At 40.8% G+C, this 27568-nt stretch overlaps 1 protein-coding gene across 4 annotated transcripts in view; it reads left to right on the forward strand.

Moving 5' to 3' along the window:
• The first annotated feature begins 22 nt into the window (after positions 1-22).
• Positions 23-27568, forward strand: part of TSPAN14 (tetraspanin 14) — a 35257-nt gene continuing 7711 nt past the window's right edge. The window contains exons 1-6 of one of the 4 annotated variants that reach the window (XM_048310714.1): positions 529-836; positions 1763-1862; positions 14396-14493; positions 21459-21509; positions 26144-26290; positions 27110-27280. In XM_048310714.1, the coding sequence (XP_048166671.1) occupies positions 14413-14493; positions 21459-21509; positions 26144-26290; positions 27110-27280 (450 nt within the window). In that variant the 5' untranslated portion in view covers positions 529-836; positions 1763-1862; positions 14396-14412. Of the gene's footprint in view, positions 128-519; positions 837-1762; positions 1863-14395; positions 14494-21458; positions 21510-26143; positions 26291-27109; positions 27281-27568 lie in introns of those variants that run through there. The other 3 variants (XM_048310713.1, XM_048310712.1, XM_048310715.1) reach the window with 3 other exon arrangements.

The following is a 27568-nucleotide window of genomic DNA, read 5'->3' on the forward strand; positions in this document are numbered from 1 at the left end:
CCTCGTTCCCTTCCCTCCTCTCTTCTTAGCGTCTCTCCCGGGAGGTGTAAAAGGCCTGGGCCGCCTGAAGACTCAAAATATTCTTCAGGATCGTTTTATGTCTTTCCTTCGCCTTCCGGCTCTCCAGGTAGGCTCGACCGCGCCTTCAATATTGCTCAGCATGTGCTGTCTCGGACATGCCGGTTCATGTTCCAAAAGCCCTGAGGGAGTAAGAGGCGCCGCTGAGGGCTATGCAGCGCTCCCTCAGCCGAGCTGAGGCGGGCTGGGCTGAACCCCTTCCGCAGGGCCGGGGCGGGGGACGCGGCCACCTCGGCCATGGAGCGAATCCAAGATAACAAAGCCCTGGGCCTCGCCGAGGAGCCGCGCTCCCCCGGCTGCTGAGGCGCCCCAGGGCTGCGGGGGAGGGACCCTGACGGGCCGCCGCTCCCGCCCGCCGCGGGGCGGGGGCCACTGGCGCCCGCAGCACCCCCCCAGCCCCGGGGGTGCTTGGGGGGACGCCCGCCAGGGGGTCACAGCGGGCGAAGCCGGCGGGAATTGGGGAGTCCGGAGGCAGAGCTGGGCTTCCTGCACGCCCCTTTTGTGTAGAGCACGGCTGCGTGCGGGCGTGGCCGGGGACATTGCATTTCCGCGCTGCCTCGGCCCGGCGGGAGGGCGGTGGGGCGGCTCGGCACAAGGGCACGCCTGGCGCACCGGCCAAGCTGACGCGGGGAGGAGGGTCCGGGAGCGCTGCCGTGTCCATGGACTAGGCGAGGCAGCGGAGGGACCCCCGCTTACGCCGACCGCCGCCTCGCCCTCCGCCCAACTCGGCGAAACTTAGCGAGCAGACTGCTGCCCCGGTGAGTCCCTGTCCGCCCCGGCCCGGGCATCCCATCCCCTCCGCCGCCTGCCCCGGGGGTCGCGCCGTCCGGAGCCCCCCTTTCTCTCCCCGTCCTGAAGCGCCGGCGTTTCTGCTCCCTCTCCCCGGAGCACGTCTGCTCCCTGCAGCATCCCCTGGGGGCTGGCGGCCACCGAGCCGGGCGGGGAGCAGCCCTCCGGCCGCCTAAGTTTCCCGACAGTGCGGGGCTATGGCGAGCCCCTGCTATTGTCCTTGTCCATTAAAGGAAGCCGCAGAGGCCGGGTGAGGCTTCCTCTGGGAGTTCACGCTAGCTTGTCTCCTTGAGGTGTCACGAGGGAGAAAAATTTAAAAAAAAAAAAATAATAGAAATAATAGAAAAAGGCCTTTCGGAGTGCTACAGCTAGAGTTTGCCCTCTCTGTTCTCCGCCGTCGCCTCGGTTGCTGCCAGACTCTGACCTGAGCCCAGGATGTTTAGAGGGAGCAACGGCGCAGTGGGTGTAAGGATTGAGGCCCGTAACTTAATTTTTTAAATATTTTAACTGTAATTGCCTGTAGGCTGTGGTAGTGAGCGACCTCTCTGACACCCTTTCAGCCTCCTGCCGAAACAGGCCCGGCCGTGGAGCGCAGGGGTACCAGAGGTGATGCTCCGTGGTCAGTTCTGTTTTGGCTCTTGCTTTACCTTCTGTACTCTATGTGGGCTTAGCGGTTTCATTTTGAGACATTCTGAATAAAAAAAAGAAATAAATAAACTCCCACAAAGAAACTTAATCCATGCTGTAAAAGAAGCTACTTGTTTGTTTTTTCCTTTCTTTACTAGGTCTTCCAAGGAGGTGGTGGTGAAGGTGGGAAGGATATTGTAAAATGTCAGGACAAAATTCTTCCAGCACTGCTTTTTTATTTGGTTGGATTTTTGTTTGTTTGTTACAGTGACAGAAGCCTTGTGACCTAGAACTCTGGATAAAATGGAAAGAAAGCAGTTCCTAGAGAATGGAAGCACAGGGTGTGTCTTGTTCATAAGTGCTCTCTGGTGAGATGATCCATCTCTTTTCTGGCTATCTCCAGCAGGGAGTAAGGCATCAGTACTGAGACACCTTATACTCGCAATAAGTGTGTGAAATGCTTTGGTGTGGAAGGTTGAGGGTCTAGCACTACCTACTTAACAGAAGAATTGTGTGCAGAGAGAACGGGTCAGGTGGGAATTCAAGTCTAGTCATTGGTGTGAAGTAGGAATGAGCTGTGGTGGAAATTATTTTGCAGCTTTTGGTTTGTGTGGGTTTTGTTTTTTTCTAAAGGAATTCAGGACGCTTGTGTTGGTGGAATGGTGTTCTTTATCCTTTGGTTAATGACACTGGAAGAAAGTACTTGTAGGGTGTGATCTATAACCTTTTTGTTCTGTTCTTGGAGGATGGAATATAGTGTTGCCTGTCCTTAGAAGATTGTCTTGTTCAAAACTATAATGCCACTGAAAGAGGAATTTTTAGAATAGCTTCCCAAAAGTTTGGAAATACATTTATATTGAAAAAACAATGTACAAGTAAGTTACACAGTTGGCATTTTGTTTTATTTTTGTTGATCTTGTTCCCAGAAGGACTTGCTGAAGATGCAGTCTAGGTCTAAATCACAATCACGGAAAGCTGCTTTTCTGGGTGGTGTGTGTACAGTGTGATTTTATTGATTTTTTTTTTTTTTTTTTTTTTTTTTTTTTTTTAGTGTAAGTTGGTCTGGTTAGCATCCTTTGTGTTGAAGTGTTACCTCCAGTCATCAAATCAGAAGGAAACTCACTTAAGTTTTAATTGAGTCTTGTTCTTGTTTCTGGACACAGGCTTTGCCTGACATTTAGTGTGTTGTAGAAAAACTAATCTTACTGTTTCCTGTTTAAAGCCTCTTTCCTGTCCTTCTGGCCTCCTTGTGGGGAGCAGGAGGGTGGCAGAAAAGAAGGAAAAAGTATGATCTTTTGCTAGGAGCAGTGTCTGTGCAGAGCCTTCACATAGGTAACATACCTAACAGGACTGCAAGGGGGTGTGTTCTGGGCTACCTTTTACTAGCATTAGACCTTGTAATACTTAATGAAAGGATCATAAAAAGCTCTTGCTCTGAGCCCTAAGATGCTATTTAACTGGGATGCTTTCTTTGGTATTGAAGGTATAACTTTTTGCTCTTGGATGTAGCAAGAAAAATGTTGACATGGTGTCATGAATTTGGTCATATCTAGATGATGAATAAGTTTAAGCTGTATGCTTGCTTCTAATGAATAACTGAGGAATATTGATCCATTGGAGTGCTTTTGAGGCTGATCTCTGATTTTCTTAGAGAGTTTTTTTAATTAGTTTATGAAGTGTTAGTGGGTGGCTACTAGTGTGCCATTACCTGTAAATGGGTGTTTGGTAAAAAAAGGAGGAATTTTTCTGCTGACAAACTGCTACAGTTAATTCTCATAGTCTATCAAGTTTCTCATCGTGGTTTAGGTGTGGCACAGTTTGAGCACTGATTAGTGTGAATAAATGAAACTCTTGTTTTAATTTCATTGTGTTTGTTCAGAATTCTCATTGGGGTGTGTGTGAGGGGAAGTGGAGTTCACGGAACTATTGTCAAAACTGTTCCACAGATCCTCTGTTTATGTACTTTTTTGCTTTTACAAAAATTTTCACCTGGGTGGGGTATGGAAAAATGTGTGGATTTCAGACACACTTTACTTGGGGGCTCTCTGTGCTATGTTGCCCTGCACTTTGGCTTCCTGTGTCAAAACTTCCTGGTTTTGGGTAGAATGGACTTCTGTACTCTGTCACCTGTGGTGTGTTTCTAAGGCTAAGAGGGCTGCAGTTCACAAAATCCATGAACATGCTGTGGTTCTCATGTTGCTTTAAGCTGAAGTAGGTCAGATAAAGTAAATTAGACCCTCAAACAGTAAATGGTGCAGGCTGTTACTAGAGGGGAATTAAGCAGAGGTTATTTCTAGATGGCTTCTGATTGTACATCCAAAGGATGGTCGTGTGTCTTCCTCTCTGGTACTGCCCAGTCCTGAAGTCTCTGGCTCTTCCAGAGCTGTGCTGTTGGTGGCTTGGGTGGAGGCACTGATGCTGCCTTCAGCCCGTGGGACAGTTTGGGCAGGAACAGGATCCTTCTCCTTGAACCTTTGGCTCATGCTCAGACAAAAGCATCTCATAGAGGTTAAGCACAATGTCAGAGATAATCAGACTAATTCTTATCAAGATTAGGTATGTGTGGGTTTTAAAGAGCAAAATAGTTTGGGTCCTTCCAAGAATACAGGAATCTGGATTTTGATTTAGCGATCTAAAAAGAAGGGGGATTGAAATGTCTAGGCTCTGATGACTTAATTTTAAATGCAGCCATAATTTAACTACATAACTATGGCTGAATGTCATATTTGAAATTTTTCTGTGTTGTAAAACAACTTTATTCTGGATGAAATCTGTTTTCAGATGGTCAGTGAACTGAAAAATCACTGTGATTCACTGCAGATTCTTCTATTTTAGGGATGTCACAGGTGAAGATAGTAGCAAAATGCAGGTGTTGAGGGTCACCTGCAAAAGTGGTGATCCTTAAAAATTGACTGTATAAGGGATTGGGATGTTTGCAGTTGAAACCACTGCCTTGGATGGCCAATCTGACATAAATCTTGGGATCAAAGCCCTCAGAGAGCAGTACCACTCTGCTTGATTATTCACATGTGAGTTCTGTTATTGCTTGTGCAGAAATCCTTTAACAAATATGCTGGCCACAACAGGAGCTATATCCAAACCCAGGGCTCTTAGCTGGATTTAAAAATAAGTTTATTTTCCTTTCTGGTTCAAAGTGTGCCTCAGCCCCTGTTTGGCAGGGGGGACCAGCACTTGTTCAGGTTTCCTGTCTTTCTTCAGCTCTTTGGGAGCAAAGCAACTGTGTTTTGTCCTTTTCATTGTAGCACTGCTTACGTATGATATGTGTGAGTGGAAGAATTTCTCTTCTTACCTAGGGTGACTGCTTACCTGTGTTTCTTCTGAGAGCTCTTTCTGTGTTGTTACCTTTAGAAGTCCATGTAAAAGCTGAAAATCTTAGGCCTGTCTTCATCCTTAATCTGAACCTGTGTGGGAAAGGCAAGGGTGTAATAAACACAGGGCTCTGGTTCCCCTTGATCTTTGTAGTAAGCATTGCTGAATGTTGTCTTGGTATTGTAAACCAGCTCCTGTGGTACTATAAAAGAGCTTCTTTCTGTTTTATGTTCCTGGGCTAGAGAACAGGCATTTGTATCAAACTGATAAAGGTCTTCCATGTGAAGACCTGTCCTGAAACCCCCTGATGTAGCTGGGGCTCTTTGGTGCTAATTGGCTCAGGGACTTGATGAGCTCCTGTGTGCATGTAGTTGTTTTATTTTGGCCTTCTCATTCTGTTTCAGGCAGGTTGTTGGTGTACAACCCCAAATATGTTCCTGTGGCCCAATGGCCCTTTCCAGAAATCTCTTTTCCTCTTTTAATGGTTTTTGTTTCCTGCTCAAAGACTAAATAAATGATACTTGAGTCTCTCTGGAAAGGAGTTTCTTCTAAATAATTGATGGCCTTGAAGGTAACAAGGTGTTTGAGTTGCTGCACTTGCAGCTACAGGATGAAACAGAGTATTTGGAGGTGCCTGAATGCTGTGAATTTTAATGTGTTACAAACCTCATTTGTTCAGCTTGGCAAGTGATGTACTCTTGCTTTGGGGCATAAAATGGATGCTGAAATATGTTCACTGACATCTAGAAACTTCTGGAATAGAAAACAAAGGGAATAGCCTCAGGTAACTTGCATCTGAAGGAAGACACCTGAGAGGTTGGACTTCGGTCTTTATGTGACAGCAGCCTTCTGACTGCCAGAATATGGAGCTGATTCTTTTGATGCACGTTGCTTTTCCCTCAACAGTTTGTTAGTAGATGGTGCTCGGGGAAGTACTTCATGGGTGTGAAATATGCCTGCAGTGGTATAGCTGTATCTAATAAAGGGTAAAAACGGCAAAGCTTTCTACCCTGCCCTGAGTACTAAGTTACTTGAGTTTGGCCACATGCAAGCCTGTGGAGCAGGAAGGTTCGTCAGAAAAGTTGTCTGACTTGAAATTAATGGAAGGCAATTGGTGAGATGACTCTTGGAAAGTTAATTGGTGAGATGACTCTTGGAAGACAACAAGGTGGCTTTCTTTGCAAAGTGTCTAGCATGTTGAGGCTGCAAAAACGGTATTTTGGCAAAGTGGTCATAGCAGTGGTCTGCTCCTGCAAAACAGGAGGGTGTTCAACTGAGAGAGCCTGTCCAGCTGGGGCGAGTGAGAAGGAAAGGTGTAGCTCAGCTCTGTGTTGTTGTTTTCTCTGAGCTGTGGTGCTTGTGTAACTAGTCATACTGTACTGTCAGCCTGTTCAGATGGCAGTTTCCTGTGTTGTCACGTTTTTTCCATCAGGAGGTATGCTTTTCGTTTTACTAAAGGCACAGATTAGGAAGTGTTTGTGTCTAAGCTCTGTGCCTTCTAATTCTGCTGGTGTGTTAGTAATTAGCTGTTGCAGAGACTGAGGTCTGCGTTGGAAGGAGTACTGACTGTGTCCCTTCACAGCCTTTGTTGCCCTGATCTCTAAATGGCACAGTGTTGTTCTTGGCATCATCTTGAGAGGTGGAAAGCCTGTTTTTCCTCCTTCCCCAGGGGCGGATGCAGAGACTTTGGGCGAGACAGTCAAGGCTTTCTCACGACCTGCCAGAACACTGGCTTTTGGGGGAAGGGCTGGAGCTGTTCAAGCACAGGCTTGTCCTGAAGCAGCATTGGTTTTTGCCTTTTTAATTTTTTTTCGTGTGGTAGCATGTGCAGGGTGCTCTGCAAACCTACTTGCTATAACTCCTGAAGCATTAGCTTGTTCCTATGTACTTGGGCTGAGACATTTATTCTGGTTAAGAGCTGACAGTGGCTAGCATTGTGAGACATTGGTGAAGGCTGTTTTGTCACATGTTTAAGATTTGCTAGTGCTGCCTTAGAGGTTTATCTTCTCGTTGGGTTTTGCAAGTTTCGCAAGTGTGTTTCTTTACCAGAAAGGAGGTAAAGAGATGAATTACATGGTGGTTGAGCTGTCTACGTGGCCACAAAGAACCATTTTCTCTTGTGGCTTGTAAGCTGGTGATTGTTGTCTTTAGCAAGTAAAATAAGACTGTCCCGGTTGTGTTATGAATGCAGTTGCTGGAGGTGGAGGGCAGCAAAAGAAAGCTTTGAGAGCATTGTCCCCAAACCCTACATGCCTTTCCCCAGAAAGTAGCATTCCCAGGTGCATCACTTGAAATGAGTGTTCCTCTGGTGTTGAAAGCATAAGCCCTGTTAATTGGGGTGGGAAGGGACCAAAAAACAGAGGTTTTATGGATTGAACTCCACATCGTGTTTCCATGACATGGAGTCAGCATTGTTTAAGCAGAACAGGTGATGACTGTAACTAGTGTTATGTGATATTGCAGTCATTTCTTAGCAGGCTCATTACTGGAGATCAGATTTCAACACAGGAATTTAACATTTTTTTAACTAAGAAATACCTTGGTCTGGTTTAAACTGTTACAATAAATATCTATTTTATTATATGTAATATATAAGTTTACAGATATAAATTCATTTTTAGGAATATTCAATGTGAAGGCTAAGAAATTTGGTGTGGATGTAGACAGACTGCACATTATATCCAAAGCAAGGAACATTTTTAAGAAAAACAACCACAAAACCCGAAGCAAATTATATGCTCATCTCTTCTTTATTGTGTATTGCTATAATCAGTCTCTTGGGGGTTTTTTCTTAAAAGAGAAAATGAAGGTATATTCTTTTTGTCTGAAATGTAACTGGAAACTGAACAAGTGGCATTCCTGGAAGTGGAGGAAAGTCACGATATGTATAAAAGTTTAGGATGTTCTCTGAAGAAAGAGTATTTTTGGCAGCAAAGAGAGTTGGTGGCTTCCTGTCTTATTTTTATGATATGAAGTGGTATAGCAAATGGAGGGACCCATTTTGTGCTTGAAACCTTTTGGTCTGTATGGAGGTATGGGAGAGAGCAGACAGAGTGTATGGAATAGGTTCTGTTACTGTTGGATTACTAAATAGAACTAAAATTATTCCCCGAACTGGAAGTTCTGGCTCCTCAGCTAAGATACTCACTTTGTAAGGGTTCCAAAACCTTCTGTTGGAAGGCAACAAAAAAATCAAATTACATGTTTCTTTTAAATTAAGACTTTTGAGTTTTGCCTTGCAACTGTTGATGTTACAGAGAGTGGGTGTGTATCTGCTCTAATGAGAGGTAGTAGAAAGCAGTTGAGGAGTTTGGGTCAGCTCAGATTATTCTGGTTACTTGTTCCAGCAGGTTTTGCACCCTGGGGTGAATAAATTCCTGCTCAGAATGACTAACTGGCTTCTGTGTTTCCCAATACCTGAACTTTCTGTGAAGTAAAAGGAAAGTATGACTTGTGGCTTGTTGTGTATAGTGAGTAAGTTGTGGCACAGGCAAGTTCCTATTCAGATGAAACTGCTCAATAGCTTTATTAAAGAAAATTTTCATGGATGTGAAAGATTTTTCTAAACTTCTCTAAGATGTTAACGAGGCATCTTTTCAACTGTAGTGAAAATATCTAGTGTTGTTTTCACTGACCCTGGTGTAATCCCAACTGAATTTTAACTCCGGAAGTATATCCAATAGTGCTTTTGAGCATAGGGTCAGTGAAGGCCCTACATCCTGTGCTTCTACTGTGTTCTCCTCATGTTTGGAAAATTGCTGGCTTTTAGATGAAGCTTACATTTCCTTTTCTCTCTGTTTCCTGTGCTATCTCTTGCTTTAAGTCAGAATGTGGAGTATATGCTTTATTTGCAGTCAGCTGTTTCGAGCAGATTTTCCTTGAACTAGGTAAGAGATCCTTGCATTTTAGTTGATACCTTTGTCAAGCACCTCTGTATTTTGAAGCAGAAAGTATCTGTTCAGTTACTACTTCAATGAACCTGAGGGTCAGTAAGGCAGAACTAGCATAAATGTACTAAAATTCTGTGGACGATTGAGTTGTGCCTCTTCTCAGTGTCAATAACTAAAAATATTTGCGGTTTGAATTTACATTGTCAAGACTTCCAGTGTACAGCGTCATTGACTTGCATTCTGACTGGTTTGTATAAATGAAAATATGGAATCTCTGGAACTTCTTTTGTTCTGTGGATTTTTTTTTTTAAATATTAGTAATAGCTTTTTTTTTGCTGAGTAGGAATAAATACTTCCACACGTGGAAGCAAGGCCAGCCAGCTGTATCTTTTGTAGCTTCTGTATGAAGAACAGTGAAAAGTGAAGTTGGTAGAACTGCTGTTGTCCTCTGTTCCAGCTTTTGAGTTGCTGTGGGAGCAGTACTGAATTCTGCTTGCCTTTTTCAAGTCTTCCTTTAGTGTGGTTCTGTTAGTTTAGGAGATCAAATGGAGCTGAAAATATTCCATGAATCATAGCTTGAATAGCTCCTTGAATTACAGTTGTGCGGTGTAGAGCCTTTATGCCACAGGATTAGTGATGTTTGTTAGTCAAGTGGGTTGTTCAGAAGAGGTTCTTGATGACCATGTAGCTTATTCCTTAGAAGGTGGAGTGTCCACTTTGGGAATGTTACTGAGTTCAGAGCACTTGGATTGTGTTTTGGATGCAACTCATCTGCATAGAAGTAGTGGCTTGGCCAAAAGCACAGCATAACTTGAGTGTGAGTTATAGAGACCTGGAGCGGAGCTCTTTTGAATTACTGCTTCCTTGTTTGGGGTTTGGAAATACTGGTGTATGTTTCTGACAAGTTTCCTAAGTTGTAGTTTGTGCTGTAGTAGCAGAACAAAGCCTGGTAACTGAAACATGAAACCCTTCCCAATAGGTTGGGGATTTTTTCTTCTCTGAGGGATTGTTTTTTAGTGCTCGCACTGGAGCGACTTCGGTTTGAAATATTCTTTGAGGACTTAGAGTCTTCAGCACAGTACAAAATAAGGGTCCCAAAAGATGATGTCTTAAGAATTCTGTCTGGCTTTGGCCATGTTTTCCCTTGAATTCTGAGATTTGTTGCTTGCCATGATTTTTCTGGTGAAACAGGGATAACCTATTAATGATAATGTCTTTCATCATAAGTCTTTCAGGTTAAGAAAATACCCTTTTGTTGATTAATCCTCAGGTCTCTTCTAAGAATGAGCAGATATTTTTCTGCTCATCTGAACTGCAGCAGAACTAAATAAACTATACTTATATTCCTTAAGAGAAGCTTGTCTGTTCTTTCTGAGGCCCTAGTCTGAGTTCCTTGGAGACAAAATTGCAAAATCACAGGTGCTTGCTTGGAGTTCCTGAGTCATCAGCAGGACTACTCTATCTGTTTCCATGAACAGATCATTTTAAGAGCATCAAATCCTGTTAGTTTTTCTTGGCTTTTTGTTGTACCAGCTCAGCCCCTACACGTGAAGATTTGATGGCTAACACCCAGATACTGTTCTGAACATTAGGAACCCTTTGGTGGTCAGCTCTGTCTAGGATGTGGAAAGAGCAGTCTATAGGTGCCTTTTAGTTCTTCCATTTTTAGAAGGTCCTAAGAATATCTGAATTATGCCTGGTCAGGGATAAGGCTGCCTTTTACTTTCACAAAAGCCACTAATGATTTGGGCACCTTCAAAGAATGGCAGTAGTTTTTAAGGGCACCATGTCTTGAATGAACTGATGCTTTTTGGTATAGATTTGGTGTTGATGGAGTAATGGAATTGAGTCATGTCAAAACAAGTCATAGACCAAAGTACATCTCTTGCTGTATTTTAAAAATTCTTGCTCCTCAGCATATTCTTCTTTGTTCATTTGCTTCACCAGCTCCATATAGATGTGATGCTTTGTATTGATGAACAGTGGAGGAGCAGCCAACAGCTTGGCAAATGAATTTTTTTTTCTCTTGCCTCAGTTGTGCCCCTGTTCCCCTAGCTTCATCTGTTTTGGCATGTTGGCTTCAGGCGTGGTGCTGGCATAGGCTGGCACCAGAGGGGTGCTGCATTTCCACGAGCACGCTCAAGCTACCTCTGCTTTTGCTTTCCCATCCTTGTTCTCCTGCCACCTCCTGACTGCCCCCATGCTGGCATTTGTACATGCTCTGGAAAGGTAGGTTGGAAGGCTTAAAACTGTTTACTTCTTGGTGTGTGGTACAAGACTAGATTTGCTACATGATTTGCTCTGTGGCTGTTTGCTCCACTGAGTTAGGTTGATGAATGGTTGTGGATTTTAGGAGGGGCAGTGAAGGGGATCAGGACTCTGTATATGGTGGCAGTATTGGCTGAACTTGGAACTTCAGTGTGACTTAGGTCTGCTTTGTAAAGTAAATGCCTGTGGAGGATTAAAAGAATTTGTGGACCTAAATCTAGAAATTTGTTTTGTTTCAGTTGTTCTAAACTTAACATCTTATCCATGAGGATTTCTCTGCATACCCACGTTAGATTAGTTAATAGATCACATCATCTGCTTTGTTAGAGTGAGGAATATACATTAGGAATACCACTGCTGTAGCACTTTGAAGGTAAGAGTGGAATTGTGGTTGTTGAAAAGCTTTGGAAACGGCAGTAGCCTCTTGATGAATGACTGTATTTTTCCCCTCACTAAAGCTGTAAACACCAAGACAAAATTATATTCTACCAAAGCAGCAGTGCTCTGTATTTAATTTTTAGAAATTCCTGTTGCTGTGAGTGGGTGATAACTGTCAGCTGACACAATGTGACTTGCTTTGTCTGAAACACAGTAGAGAACGTTATTAGTCTGTGCTGCCCACATACTGCTTTAATCTTCCAAGTGTTTTTAGTATTGCCTAACCATAGCTGTGCAGCCTGTGCTGTGAATGAAGTGAATTACTGACATAGCAGATTTCAAGACTGGTAACAGATGCCTTCTGTGTTAGGAAACATGACTGCTTTTAGTATAAACACAGGGAAGGTAGCTGTGTAGCCTTGAGTGGACTGCTTCATTTGTTTGTAGTGTTAGGGGGGAAAAAAAAATCACATTACCTGCACTTCAGATTTATCATGCCACTCCCATACCAGCCATACAGTGTTCAGTGGTCTTTCAAGAACCACCAAAAGAATTCTGATGAGGGTAAGCACAGAGCAAGCCAAATCAGCTCTTAAGATAGGCAGATGTTTTGGAAGCTAATATCTGTCTGAGGAGCTGTTTGCTGTTACAGGACAGCTTCTTGCTAGTACTGGTAATATACCCCCCCATCATCTCCAAGCATTAAGTAGTGAGTATTTTGAAAGGAGTATTTTGAAAGAAGTATTTTGCTTTTTCATTCTGTTAAAATACTGTGAGTAGTGTTGACTGGGGCATCTTAGCAGCTATTTGAAGTGTAGAGAAATGTCTTGCAAGCTGGTGGTCATAATAGCGAGGTAGGTGGGGAGTAGTGCTTATCAGTAAGGATATTTTTAATGCTCTTATTCCTGTGAATAGTTCGAGTGAAGCTGGGACTGAACAGTTGGATATAAGTGCAGTGCCAGGGAGGGTAACCTAACAGAAAGTAAGTCTTCAGATGATGTGTATCCTTAAGGTCCTGAAATGGTGTGCTTGCTTTTTTGCCTCAAATTATATTTTAGGCCTCTTTGTCTACCAGAACCTCATTTTTATGAAATTTAATGATGTGCTAGCTAAATGCTGTCTTCTCTTTTGTAGATGTAGCAGCACCAAAAGCAACATTCCTTATCAGCATTTTGCAGTTGCTACTCCTGTCTTTTACCAGGTTGCTAATTTTCACAGGGAAGGAAGCAGAGCAGTGATGGAGGCCTCAGTGTGTCTGCATCTGGAGAATATATTTGCTCTGGCAGCCAGTGTATTGCTGTAAAATGGGATTACACTCATGCAAATGGAGTCTTGGACTCTGCTCAGATTAGCGGGATTCTGTTCTTGTAGCCTCTCTTTCCTCTTTTCTCCAGGCACATCAGAATTACTGAGTTGTACAAGTGTGTGAGTATTGATTGTTGAAATATAAATTGCAATTTGGAGCTAGAAGCTGAAATTAAGTTGGGAAAACCAAACTTTGTTCCTTCTCTTATATTCTCTCAGTTGTGGGCTTAGATAAGCAGGAGGATGGTGCTTAAGCAAGAGTTCTTTGCTAGGATTCATCACGGTTGTAAAGGTTCCTAAATTTTGTCTGTAATATTGGATGGGTTGAAAAGGTCAGTAACAAAATTACAAAACTTATTTTGTGTGGTATGACTGGGCCACATGTAGGAAGGTCCTTTCCAGTTACTGCCTATGCTGCCATAAAGTATTATTTCCTTTGTTTTAACAAAAGTTAAATGTTTTTTGCTATAAATGAACTGTGTGCATTAGAAATTGTAAGGTGAAGGAAGAAAACTTGTTTTCAGTGTTTGGTTAAAATTATATGGAAATCAACATCTGAACTCTAGAAATACCAAGCTCAAGTATTAATTCACATTCTAGTCTGTAGTTGATGGAATTCTCAAAGCTAACTTCTGTTTCTTCTTTAAGGTGGAGTGTTTTTTTTTATACTTTGGGGCAGATTCCTTTCTAGAAAAACAAAACCAACCAAACAGCCCTAAAAAACCTAGTTTACCTTCTCATAGCTGTGCTTGTGGTGCAGTTCAGTTGTCTGTTCCATGGTCTGGATTTCAGACTTTACTGGGTAGGCTTGGTTTTTGCATGCTGTCTGTGAATGACCAGGGTGGCACAGTACTTTTTCTTAGTTAGGAGGTGTTTGAAAATTCTGTATTCCTGTTTCCTTGCCTTTGCAAACCTTTCACTGACATTGCCCTCAAGGAAGTGGAGGGTTGAAACGCTGCTTGTCTGTGTTAGGCAGCACTCAGCAGTCCAGAATGTGAGGGCTGTGCAAGTGCTCACTCCTGCTCTGAATTTAACAGCTTGTTCTCTGTTTTTCTTATGCATGGCATTTCTGCAGAGGTGGTTTAGTTATGATACTCTGAACAGCTGTAGTTCTCTGAAATACTTGAGCAAGAGTTGCAGTTGAACCTTATCCCTCTAGTGTGTGTAAGGAAGCAAACCAAACTCCAACAGAGCAGATTGGTTTTGAATGGTGGGACTTCTGTTCTTGAATATAAAACCCCTTACAGGAGAGGATCTGGTAAAGGAACATGCAAGTATGGAAGAGGCCGGGTACAGCTACCTATTGTATTTAGCAATCCACAGACACTGAGAGATTCCAGGTAATCACTTTGGACGTCCTGCTAGCTGGATTGCTGGATGTGCAATCCACAGGGTTTGTGGATAAGTCCAAGCAGCCATCGAGTGAGAAGGCAGATGAATGTCAACTTGCTGATGTAGATCTTCCTAGGCTAACTGTATAGTGAGTTTCCTTTGTGGGTGTGCCCACCCTGTTACAACATTAGGGTGCTTAAAGATAGGATTATTAAGCAACAAATACTGAAAGGGAAGTGTAGGGTCAGTGGAAGTTTGAGCTGACTTTGAAATAACTCTGGATGGCATATGGTACAGATTACTGTACTCCCTTTCTCAACAGAACAAGAGAGACCTAAAAAAATCCATTATTTTTGAAATCTTTACCTAATCCCTGTCATTCTTTCTCTTCTGTGCAGACGCTGTGCTATAGAAGATGCACTATTACCGATATTCTAATGCAGAAGTCAGCTGTTGGTACAAATACTTGCTCTTCAGCTACAACATTGTCTTTTGGGTGAGTACAAAATGTAGAGACTGAAATAGTTTAGGCATAGCTCAATTTTATTAACTTCATTACTCTGTTGAAGAGAGCAAGTTGAAATAGTTGCCTGAAAGCAGGAAACTGATGTGTAGTATGCCCCAGATGTTTTGTAATTGAAGCAGCTTATCCTATGTGAGAAATTAATTATTATTGAAAATGTGAGGACTCAGTATCCATCTTATTTATGTTAAGTGCTTCCCTGTTAAAAGAATATCCTCTTACAATGTTTCCTTTCAGATCATCTTTGATCTTTGTTGGGTGATGTAGCTGTAAATACACTATGCAGAAGAAAAAGGAGCTGCCTCAGATGTGTCAGCCGCTGGCAGTACATGTCTGCTCTGTGGGCAGCTGAATTGTCTGATACAGTCTTGAAATACTTTGCTATGGACTAACCTGCCTATAGTATTTGTTTAGAATTGTGAATGTGAAAATGTACAGCAATAGAAGTGTGGTTTTAGATGTGTATGATGGTTAAGGTTAATGGCACCTGCCTTGGAAAACAAGGCTCTTTAAAGGTTAATGCATAGTGTTGCACTAGAAAGAATTAAGATGTCTGTGAGGGGAAGGTGAGGATGCAATTCGGATCAACTCAATAATTCCTTTTGGAGCTTTCAGGTCAAATGTTAAGAGTTTGCACCTGAAGTCATAGGAACTGCAGTCATGGAAAGGCATGGGTGGGCTTGGGTAAGTGTAGATACAGTGATTTGTCCAGTGCTAGCAGTATAGGTGCTGAAAACCACAGAACTTTTTGCTACTGTCAACACCTCTTGTTTACTAGTGCAATGTTCTAACATGATACTGCAGCATTAAGCCACAGGGGAGTTATCCTTGTGTGAATAGCAGGGCAGAAAAGATGTGTAGAAACTTTTGTTCCAGTAAGGGTTAATTTGCTACAATATTGCATAGTGCAAGTGTTCAGTAGGATGATATTTTCTGTGTTGCAACAGGTGCTTACAAGCCACCAGCTCTGCAGTTCCTTTTCTTCTGTATTGTACAAATTCCCACGTACCTGTAGTGCAGTGTGGTGCATTGAGAAGTAATACTTGCCAGACTGTTCTGGTTTTCAGGGAAATCACGTCATAACTGGGTGGATGCTCTTCAGCAGTTCCTGGTGGGATATGTGAGAAATTGACATTCTTGTTCATTAATATATTAAGATTCTTCTAGACTTCTGTTTTTTTTTCCTAGTGTCTCATGTCTATGACTGACTCTTTCTGACCACCTTTTAAAAACTGAAAATTTTTGTCTTCACTGTAAGGGGAAGACAGTCAAGAACTTGCCTCTGCTTTTTCACAGGAATCAATTTTGTATCTTTTTTTCTTGTCTGCAGTCATTACATTTTTTCACTTTTTTTAAACTGTATTCTCTTGAAATGAATGATGAAGATCTAAAGGTTTTTCTGTTCTTTAAAGAAAAACTTTAAAAGAGATGCCAAAAATTGAGGAGAATTCATAATACAACCTGTGTTTTTCAGCTGATCTGTTGGCTGGAGGAACTACCTTTCTGAACAGGTACTTGTAGTCTTGGTAGCTTCCTCAGCAAGGAGTCTGAGGCTTCTACTGATGTTATCAGGCTGACCTGGTCAATGATGTGCAGCTACAGCTCTTTTGATAAGATTTTTGGCACCTTTAGCTGTAGAACAAGCTATGTAAATGTTGAAGGTAGACGTCTCTATGGGCAACACATGAATCATTTAGCTGACACAAGGATTCAGGAGCCTCTGAAATCCTGCTGCCTGGGATGACTGCAAATTCACCATTTGTGAAACAGTAAATTTTCTATGTGCCTTAAAAGAACTGAAGGGCTACAAAACCAGAAGGGAAAATGTAACCATACCTCACAAGCAGCGTTTAAGAAGGGAATGTTAATCTTGATTCACTTTCCTTGGGTTACAGGACAGGTGCTTGTGGGAACTTGTTTGTGAGCATTTGTTGGTGAGCATGGCTGCTCTAGAGGTGTGTGAGGGATGGATTTAGATAGATGTCAGAGAGTCTGTTGCCCATATAAGCTGTTAGAGCTCTCCTGTGCCTCAGCTCAGGACAGTTTATGCACAAGCCAGGTTATGTGTGTGTAAATAGTTGCATGTGTTCTTCTGTCTTACTTATTAAAGGTAAATGTTGACTTTCCCATTGTAGCTCTAAAAATAACATCAGTGACTGTATAAACTTTAGAGCATGTGGTGATGTAGTAATTTACAGAATTTTTAAACTTTTCAGTGAGTGGTTACTGTAGTTTGTGTCATGCTTCAAATACAGTTCACATAGGTTGGGATAAAACAAAATACTGAACTAAAAGAGGGCAAATATGACTAATAATGGTGAGCTCAGTGTAATCAGCCTTTAGAAATCTGTAAATCTTCATTCTTTGGAAGTATTTCTTTTTTTTAGGTGAGTGACTTGGGAATAGAAAGTTCTGACTTCTAGTTGTGCACTGCTGGGGTTGTATTATCACTTCCCTATTCTTTTAAGAAAGAGAATGAAGGCTCTGCCTTCCTAGGCATGATTTTGATGTGCCATTACTTTATTTTCACCGTCCTTTTTAAGCATGCTCACAAGACTTAGCTTGTCTGAGTACACTCTTGTTAATGAGTGGTGATAAGGCAGTACTGCAGCTGTTAAGATAGCCCTGCAAGAGAGCAAGATAAGAAGGCTGGACCTTTTTGTGTTTGAAAGCGTTTTGGTTTTTTTTGTCAAATAACTTCATTTGTCATGGTGCAATTTAAAGACTGCAGTAATGCCAAGTGAAGAGCTTGGTTTTGGCACCTTTCTGTTCTGAGTCATTCTGCAATTGAGTGAGCTCTTCTGTGAAAGCTCTGGTGCTTGCTGCTTTGCCTCCAGCTGAAAGGGTTTTTTTTGGGTAGTCTGAGAATGGCACCTCATCCGGGACATGGCTTTTTCAGTGAAGTGAAGGATTGCACGTGTGCTGTGCCAAAGCCTTTTAGGTTACATATGAGCTCACTGTCTCCCACATGAATTGAGAGGAGAGGACAAAACAGCTTTTAGCTACTGTCTTCTGGATTTATCTTCTAAAGGTCTGTAGTTGTGTGACTCTTAAGGGTGATGGGAGACAAAACCTGAACTTGTTACTCATCGTATAGGAGATGTGGTGTTTTGCCCTGAACATGGGGGTGAAGGGCAAAAATCCTCTTCTGTTCTGGAAAAGAATTCTGAGTTCATATCTTTGAAAAATAAGAGAAGACCCAGGTTAGCATAAGATTTTCTTGGCTTTTGCAGAGGATGTTGTTTTCCAGGAACTTCTGAAACAGCAAGGCTGTGCCCGGAAGAGGAAAGAATGTACCACCAGGTGGTTTCCTGGCTCTGAGAGGAAGAGTCTGAAGAGACAAGGATAGGAAGGAAGGGCTGCAGGCTGCTGATTGCTCCCGTGTGGGTGGAGCTGCAGTGTAGAATAGGTTTATCCAGGGAGTGGGAAATGTATTCTCTGTAAGAGTATACAAAAACTGAGTGCAATTCCTATTGCTCCTGATCAGACCTAGGAGCAGACTGACCCACAATCAGTTGGTGTGCAAGGGTTGTCTTGCAAGAATTACTTAGCTGCTGCCTACATTTGAGAAACAAATTGCCCCCGTTTTCTCAGTTGGTAGTGTGATTCTGACAGCATAGTCAAAGGAATCACAGGAATTCAAAGTGTGATTGGGAATGGATAAATGAATAATGCTTAAAAGTGGTGTCTTGGACACAGTGTCACCAAGTTGGCATCAGTATTGTACATCTGAGCAGAGCCTACAGTTTGATGCAATATGTTAAAAAAGTGGATTTCTTAGTTCTAAAGCAGGAAATAACCAAATGCTGGTAAACAGTGTTTTGATTTCCTGTTCCAAGGGACACAACTGAGCTGCTTTGTGTATGTTTCCATCTAACCTTTCATGCAGTATATGGCTTACATGACTCTCCAGCACAGCAGTGAATTGGGTGTCCAGTTTGTTCATGTTTGCACGTCATTCAGATTCTGGTGAAAGCCAAATTTCAAAATGTTGTGCGTTTTTGAAATGGCTGACTAGCCTTCTCTCACCTCGCGAACACTTTTGGTTGTCCTTGCTTCTTCTCAGCTGCCTGTTGTCCCATTCACTCAGCCATTTAGTTTAGTGAGCTGAAGAAGGTTAAAGCTTGGCCTTTAGTTTAGGCAGGATCAGTTCCCTGCTCTGCCTCGTAGCCATCACTTGGATGCCTCTGTGCAAGTGTGTTAGGGTATTTTCCTGGTGCTAATTCTCTGTAGAACTCTGGGCATGCTCAGTCACACTAACTTCTGAGCTAGTTTGATCACCATGGTGTGTTTTACAGTAGTTTTCAGTGAGATATTTTCAAGTCTTTAAAGCAAAAGGATTTCATTTCATTTCCCATTTCACTACTACTTTACTTTGTTGTAAATTGGTTTTTTTGGTAATTGCACCTGTCAATGTAGTGGCTGATGGCTTTGTTTCTTCTGCAAGTACATCGTACTTTACTGGATTTTTGCTAAAGAAACTTAATGTGTCTGGTGTGGTTGCTTCTAGTGAAAATTATGAATTGCTTGTCTTAGCTGAATTAAGTTTTAGATTTATCCTCATTGATTTAATGAGACTAAGTTTATTTTTCTTCTGATAAACTCTATTTTACTTGTAGATAGTTTGCATAGATGCTTATGGAAATAATTTTGCAAAAATAGTATAGTTTCTTGAAACTGGACATTTTGTAAAAACATGAGAGCAAAGTTCATGTTCAAAGGTGAGAATAATGCATGCTAGTGAAAAATCTACTTAATCAAAAATCCATTACAATTTAATTAAGAAGGTAATTATAATGAAAAGCAGACAGTCTGAAGAGGTCACCCTAGTTACAAATTCAATAGCACAATATTAGCATTCTAGTACCCTTAATTTGTATACAGAGAGTGGAATATGTCTTCCCACTTATTTTTTTCACCCTGTTTTCTGTAGAAAAAGTTTCCAAAGATCTAGTCTGTATAATTTACCTTGATTACTGCAAATTATACCAGCTGTCTTCATCTGTCTCCCAGCATTCCCGGAGCATTTGGAATGAAAAGGATGAAGGATGCATCAATTACATGCACTGTGCAACTTAATGACATACAAGTTTGATTCCTGACTCTTTTCCCTTCTTTTTTTAATCTGAAGATCACTGGTTAAGATCTAGGGTTAATCTGGGTCAATATTCTGTTTATATTGATGTGGTTTTTAATAGTGTTTTGCAAGTTATGCTTTGATCTAAATGATCACTTTAGGTATTCTTAGCCCATTCAGAGTCCAAGATGAATAGTCACTGTGCTACTGCTTATTAAGCAGCATCTGGGAATTTATTTAGCACTCCTTTGTCCAGTTGTAACTCCATGTATTAGTGGTGGTTTTGGTTGCTTAATCTGTGTTTAAGACCAAGAATATGGCATATAATAATTGCTCCTTAGACAGAAGTGTTTAACGTAATTTGAGTAATTTTTAGAGAGTAATACGAATGATGCTTGCAGCCCTTTTTGGCTTTGCTTTCCCCCGCCCTCCCCAGCAGAGTAAATGCAGAACATCTTCACTTGCCCTAAGTGAGCTTAGGGCAAGCAGCCCATGAGCCCAGCAGTATTCAAAACCTACACATCTGTTTTCTGTAAGAGGGTTCCATTTTTGCCTCTTGCCTGTGCTGTAGGGAATTGCCTGTGATGCCCATTTAGTTCATGGGAGGTGCTGCATTTCCTAGAGAAGAGGATTTCTTATTCAAAGTGTTTTTTCAGTTTTGGAGTTTTACTCTTCAATGTGTGTAAGGCTTGGCACTGGAGAGGCAACCTCAGTCCTCTCTACAGAATAATCAAATCATTTAGGCTGGAAAAGATGGCTAAGATCAAACTCAGCTGTTGGCAAAACTGCCAAGTAGTCCATGTCCCTAAGTGCCATGTCTGTGCATCCTTTAAATATATCTGGGAATGGTGACTGAGCCACTTGCTCCCATGCTTTGATAACCCTTTCAGGGGACAAATATTTCCTAATATTCACTTTAAACTTCTCCTGGTGCAACCTGAAGCCATTTCCTCTTGTGCTGTTACTTATTATATGGGAGAAAAGACTGATATCCCCCTCACTACAATGTCCTTTCAGGTAGTTGTAGAGAGCCATGAGGCCATAGCAGGGTTGAATGCTTTTTAAGTAATGAGGAAGAGCTGCCCTTGGATTATAGAGAGGTCATTTTAGTTTGATTATTGAAATTGGATGTTAAAAACAAGCTGCCTGAGTGTTGGAGAAAGGGAGTGAATGTTAGAATAAGGAACTCTTGCTTCATTTGGGTGACTATGATTCAGAAGTGTTTATTATACAAACACATGAATCAGTGGAGGGTTTGTTGTCAGATTTGGTGCTTATGGAAAGTAAGCAAATGGACCATTAATCTAGCTTGATTCAGATGGGCTTAAACAAGGTAAGGATTCAGAAGACAAACTGTACCTAATCAGAGAAGAGGCTAATATAGTGAGCCTTGACATTGAGAAGTTACAAGGAATCAAGCATGGCTACTGTCATAGCCATAATATTGGTACTATTAAATGTCTAAATAGGGAATAACCTCAAAATGCATTAAATATTCTGACATCTTCATTGGTGTGCTGGCAGACATTTTATGGCAAGTCATTGGGAAAAGGATAACTCCCACTTGCATGCTACTGTGTGGGATTGTCAGTTAAGTACCGTGTGCTTCTTGAGTAATCATGAAGAATCAAATTGTAATACTTTTTAGAAAGTAGTTGATAAAATGCATAAATGCTGTGGAATAAATGCCCTTCAAATCATTTTTGTAAAAGATTGACTTATGGGGAGGAGTGTTCCATTACTATTGTCTCAAATTACAATATTTGTTTTACTTGAGCAGTAGTGCTACAGGCTAAGTTTTTTGAGAATGTGGTTGATTAGTGCATCTAATTAATTTTTTCTTTTTTTTTTTAAATTTTAGCTAGCTGGAGTGGCCTTCCTTGCAGCTGGTCTGTGGGCATGGAGTGAAAAGGTAAGGGTAGAAATGATTGGTCTTACTTCAGTGGCTGCCCCCTCCTGCTCCAGTAAAACTACTTCCTCAGGTGTTCAAATAATCTAAACTGAGTTTAGTTGGAATTTGCTTCTTGTCCCTGATCAGGAATTAAGATGTGACCCTTGATATTCAGAGCTTTTTTATGAAATTGTAAGAGCAGGATGCTAGGGAGAATTTAGCCTTGATGAACAGGTTCTCTTTCAAAAGCATGTTTTCTAAAATAGATGTTTCTCTACCCACCTCCTTTAATTACAAACATATTTGTAAAGAGCATGAGATGTCTTTATATTAAAAACAGCGCCACTAAATCTAAATGTGCATCTTTGAAATACTTCAGAAAGATGGTCCCAGTCTGTTGGCCATCTGTTGTCCACTTTATTCCCCATGGAGTGCTTAAGCGATTGTGTTTCCACATAGAGGAGCAAAACTGCGGAACTTGATGTAGCTGAATAACTCTTGTTTTTAGCAAAGGTTTCTTGTAGCTAAAAAACTTCCTCAGTTGAAGGAAGTTGTGTGCACATGTACTCAGTTCTCCTGTTACAAGAAAAGAGAATGATGCAGGTATGGAAATGAATGGTTCAACCCCTTGAATGAATGTAAAAGCATGGACTTAATGAATTCAAGCAGTAGGTAAAAGTGACCATTACTAGATTCATTGATCTGCCTCTCAATCAGGAGTGGAGGGCAGGTGCCCTCACTGTTCAGTTTTGCTGCTAAGTAGTAAGACTTCAATTACCATCATAAGTTCACTTTTCCTTAATTGAAGTGGTTATACACAGCAGCTATCCACATACAGAGAGGTTCTGGAATTCCTCTGCTTTTTGGAAGTGAGTTTTATGATGATCTTAATTCTGAGGTATTTATTCTGCTCATCCCTGTTCCCTATGTGCCTGCACACATTCTCGTAACTAGATTAGTGCTATCATTGCTATATAGTAAGCAACCTATCTCGACACATAAATGCATTTACCTCCTGTTTTGTTGTTACAAAAGAATTTTCTTTCCAACCCTTTAAGGAGGATGTTAAACTTGTCTTGAATTTGTGTTCTCTAATGTTCATACAGTCTTCTGTTTTGTAGACAAGCACATAGGATCTGTGTGGTTGGAGGCTAATATCTCCCAACTTACCTCCATTTGCCAAATTGTCTTTATGGTACACTGAAGTTACTAAAAGGCAAAGACAGACTCTTTTGGTCTTTATTTGATAAATTTTGCCTGAGCCCGTTCTGCTTTCTGTGGTGTCTTGCAAGTAAGTGCTTCAAAGCCTTTTTCTGTGGTTTTGAACTTCTGAATGGCTTGTGAAATCTGTTCATTATTTTTTACGTCAGTTGTTCAGTGCCATGTTTTCAGTCTTTCATAGCAGTACCATTTTTCAGCCAATAGTGCCTGTGTTTTACAGATAAACATCTTGGTGAACAACAGTTGGGAAGTAAGAGAAAAACACTGCAGAAATTGTGCTGCTGTGGTAAACCCAAAGATAAACTACAGGTGGTAGAAGAGTTCTGAACATCTTGTCTATTACCACAACGTGAAGTACATTAGGTCCATTCTGGTTTTGTCTCTTTTCTTTTTGCATTAGGACTACACTTCAGATTATTTCTTCAGCAGTCTTTTTCTCTGGCTATAAATCCTGTGCTTCTCTTTTTGCTGGTAGTATGTTGAAATGAGACTGCTGGTTTGTGAGAAGTGTTGAAAATACTATGTGGAAAAATGTTACCATCCTGACCCCTGTTACTTGATTGAGTCAAATCCAGTCTCTCTAACTGGTGTATCTAATTGGCCTATCCTTATGATTTGGTAACTGGATTTAGTTATTCTGAACAGTCATGTAAAAATTAACTTGCATAAAATTTTAAGAGTCAGTATCTGTCACACAAAAGATACTGCAAAAGTCACTAAGAGTGAATTATTGTAAACTGCTGGTAGAAACAAGGTGAGTAACACTGAGCCCTCTTATCAGGAAAATGGTTTCTGTTGTTAGAACAGTTCCAAGGAGGACACAAAGGAAGATCTGGGAAACTAGAGGCTAGTCAACCTAAATTCATTCCAGCAAGTTCATGGCTAATAACAAATGGAGAGGGAGCAGTCAGTTTTCAAATTAAGACTATTGTTTAGAGGGACTCAAGATCATGGAGAAATCACTGTTCGGTGTGACTGAAAGAAAGACTTAAGGTGTGAATTTTGTTATGGAATGTCTGACACTGACTGCAGGTATCAGGCTGCATTCCTGTGTACCTGAGGAAGTCTGTGTTGTAAAGGACAGCCTGTGCTTCGAAGAGTTTGTACCAGGTGCAGATGGCACAGGCAGGAGTGTCTTTAGAGAAATGGGTAAGGTGAGATGAGAGTTTTCTGAATTAATTCTCTTGTTTCCTTCCTGCAGAATTTTTGACTTAACATCTTCTCTTAGGCAAAATCCCCATAATCTTCTTTTTCAAAGAGCATATTATAAACATTGTGTGAATATGACAAAGCTGTGGTGAACCAGTGACATCTGAGGTTGAATAATAAAGCCCGGTTCCTGCCAACTTCTATTCATAACATGCTTTGATCAGAGGAAGTTTTCTTCCAAAAGATATTGCTTGAGCAAATGAGATTATCTGAAAACAAAAAGCTTGAGTTTGATGTGGGAAGGAGATGGCTGGCAATAGTTATGAATGCTTCGGCATCCTGGTCACATAGTGTTTGGTTTCACAGCATGTTGGTTCTACAAGGACACTGCATTAGCCTGTCTGATCTTGGCATGTATTTCTTGATTGTGGGGTCTGAGCCAAGGTTTGATTAGGTGGGACTCTCATAATTAACCAGGTAGACCCAAGTTTGTTAGTTAACTGTGAGGTCTAACTTCTTTTTAGGAATGGGAATATGTGACTGGTAACATATTATCAACAAACTAGGACCATTTTCTAATAGCCTGTTCCAGCTGTTAGTCACCAGCTGTTGCAAGGCAATTCTGAGTTCTACAGTTCAATTATTTTTTTTCTTTTCATCCCATCAGCCAGTTTTCATAAAAACAACTGTCTTGCTGTTGCCAAATTATCAGCTCTGACAAAATCTGTTATGGAAGATGCTATGAAAGATGATGAAGTCCTGTGGATCACTGTAGTGATCAGTGTTAATCAGTGTCTTCAGCTGATGAAATTTCTCAAAGGGCACATTTTCTTCTGAAGCTGTATTTTGAAGATTTTATTTTTTAAGTGAGCAGTGGAATAAGAAGTGATATGGAGTTTTCCAAGGTGTTGTCTTAGGATGTATATTCTTTGCACTTAACTCTAGCACAAGTACCTGGGTAGAAAGATGAGAATTCTGTTGATGGAATTAGGCATCTTATTTCAAGTGTCTCTGATATTTCTCTTACACTAAACACGGTTAGCTTGAGAATATACTTTATAAAGGAAAAAAAGTAGCAAACGTGATGATGGGATATTGTGGTGTGTTGATTTTTGTTATTTGTTTTAAAATGAAAATATTTCCTTAAGTTGTTCTGTGTACTGGTGATGGTTGTATAATAAACACTCAGACAACGGCAAGGCTGCCTGGATGTCCCTGCAAATACACATGACATTAAAATTCCATCAAATACACATAACAGGATTCTCATGAAGAGTTTCAGTTGTTTGCCCCTTCTGTCTTCTGCATGTTCCATCTTGTTATTGCACATCACATGAGAATCCTGTTATGTATATTTGATGGAATTTTAATGGTAGCTGGTGTAATAACTTTTTAAAAGCTAATCTAGAAACTATAAGGAAGGATTTCACTGTCTTAGCATTACATTCACATAGGCTTAGAAATCTAGGCAGACAGGCTTCATAGCAAAGGTTATTGTCAAGATAAGTGGTTTCTGGATAGTTAACAAAAAAAGCATTGCTTCTATGTTTGGCAAATTCCAAATATAGGGACACCTTTTGGTGTAAGAATTTTTATCGGGGTTGAAAAGGTAAAAAGTTTTAGACTATACCTCTATATTTTTGAGTTTGGAGGAGGATAACTAAGACTCTTTGACACTAGAAGGGGATGTAACTAAAATGAGAGGAAAAGTCTGCTTTCCTCAAAAACCAGAACAAGATTGTTCACCTCTTCAAAATGTCATTCATAAGGTGCTTTATCCTCTTTATCGTTAGAATGTCTCTCCCTTTCTGCCACTTAAACAATAGGATTGGAAAATTTTTCTTAAGTTTTTTTTGGTTTTTTTTTTGTTTTTTTTTTTTTAGACCGTGATATTGGAGTGCCCTTCTGATTGATGCATTTCAAGTTAATATAAAACATTAATTCTTTTGCCTTGAAGCTAAATGAACATTCAGTGATAGTATTGAGCTTTTGGCACCATCTTGTGGAATTCTGTTTGGCACATAGACCTAGGAGGATGTAATCTGAGAAACTGACTTATTAAAAGAATTGTTAGCTATAACTTTAATACTTCCTCTGCTGGGCTGAAGAAAATTGGTGTTGTCAATAACAATTTTACAACATGACTTTTTTTGTTGGTGTCACTGTTGGCAAGTTCAAGGGTTTGCAACCAGTTCATTTGGAATCATGTGGAAGTCATCCAGAAGGAATGCTCAATGAGTAACATGCTTGTAGTGGTCACATTCTGTTCTGGTTTTTTCCTTCAGGGTGTATTGTCTGATCTGACAAAGGTGACTGGTCTTCATGGTCTGGACCCAGTGGTGCTTGTCTTAGTGGTGGGAATAGTGATGTTTACTTTGGGATTTGCTGGTTGTGTGGGAGCACTGAGGGAAAACATCTGCCTGCTGAAGTTTGTAAGTAACATCATTATATGAGGGAATTATACGTATGAAAGCTGCAGATGATGAACTGGGAGCAAACCCAGCTAATTAATTATAGAATTTGGTTTGTGACAAAGTATATGGTAAACTTGCTGCCTTGACAAACCTCTGAGTAGTGGTATTGAAAGCAGGGGTGATTCCAGCCTGTGTATTTTCCTCTTTGTGGAACATGTTCCTCCTTCCCTTTTTCCATTTGTTCTGCTCTGCAGTGATGTTATAGTACATATATCAGAATCTAACACTGTGATGTTATGGAACATGCTTAGTCAGTTAGGAATTACTGAGAGAATATATAATAGTGGAACAAAATCCCTTAAAACGTTAAAGTTTCTTATAGATGTTGGGTGGACAAAACTTTGGGACTTAGTGACTGATGTGAAATTTCTTAAATGGTTGTTTTTATACTGAGGCTGCTTCTTTGCTTTAGATCTGAAAACAGTTAAGCTGGCCAAAAAATTATAAAAAACCAATTATAAAATTAGAAACAATCCAAGAGGTAATATCAAGATTTTTTAGCCCTGTGTTTTACAGATTCTCATTTATTAATACTTTCACTGCTGTGCATAATGACTGTGTCTGATGCTCTTTTTACTGTCAAGTTCAGGTGACAAAAATAAAAGGATAACTGTCTCTTGGGCATTTCTTTACCTTGTATTCTCATTGTGCCCTCAGTGTCTGTACTGAGGCAAAATTTGAACCTAATTCTCTGTGCCTGTTTCTGGTGGTATAGGGATGCATTCAAAATGAATTCATATTTTCTGATTTAGGACTTCTTTTTTTTTTTTTTTACAGTTCTGTGGAACAATTGTGTTTATATTCCTGTTGGAGATGGCAGTAGCAGCTATGGCTTTCCTGTTCCAGGACTGGGTGAGGGACAGGGTAAAAGAATTCTTTGAGAATAACATTAAATCCTACCGAGATGACATTGATCTCCAGAACATCATTGATTCACTACAGAGAATTGTAAGTTCAAATCCTGCCACTTTGATGTCTTCTAGGAGAATATGTGGATTTAAAAGTTTTCATTTTTGTTACAGAATTATAATATTTTGTAGCTAATAGTAGTGTGTTTGATGTGCTGGTTTTCTTCCTTCTGTATTGAAAGCAGTGGGGAAGGAAGATATCCTGAGATCCAGGCTTGTTCTGATGTCCATTGTGGAAGCTCTCTCAGGCATTCTCTCAGGCATCTCTCAAAGGCCTTTGACCTTTCTCATTTGCTCCCCTTTCCCTTGCTCCCTAAGAAAAAACTTT

This window comes from Corvus hawaiiensis, chromosome 8, assembly GCF_020740725.1.
Source record: "Corvus hawaiiensis isolate bCorHaw1 chromosome 8, bCorHaw1.pri.cur, whole genome shotgun sequence".
Lineage (NCBI taxonomy): Eukaryota > Metazoa > Chordata > Aves > Passeriformes > Corvidae > Corvus > Corvus hawaiiensis.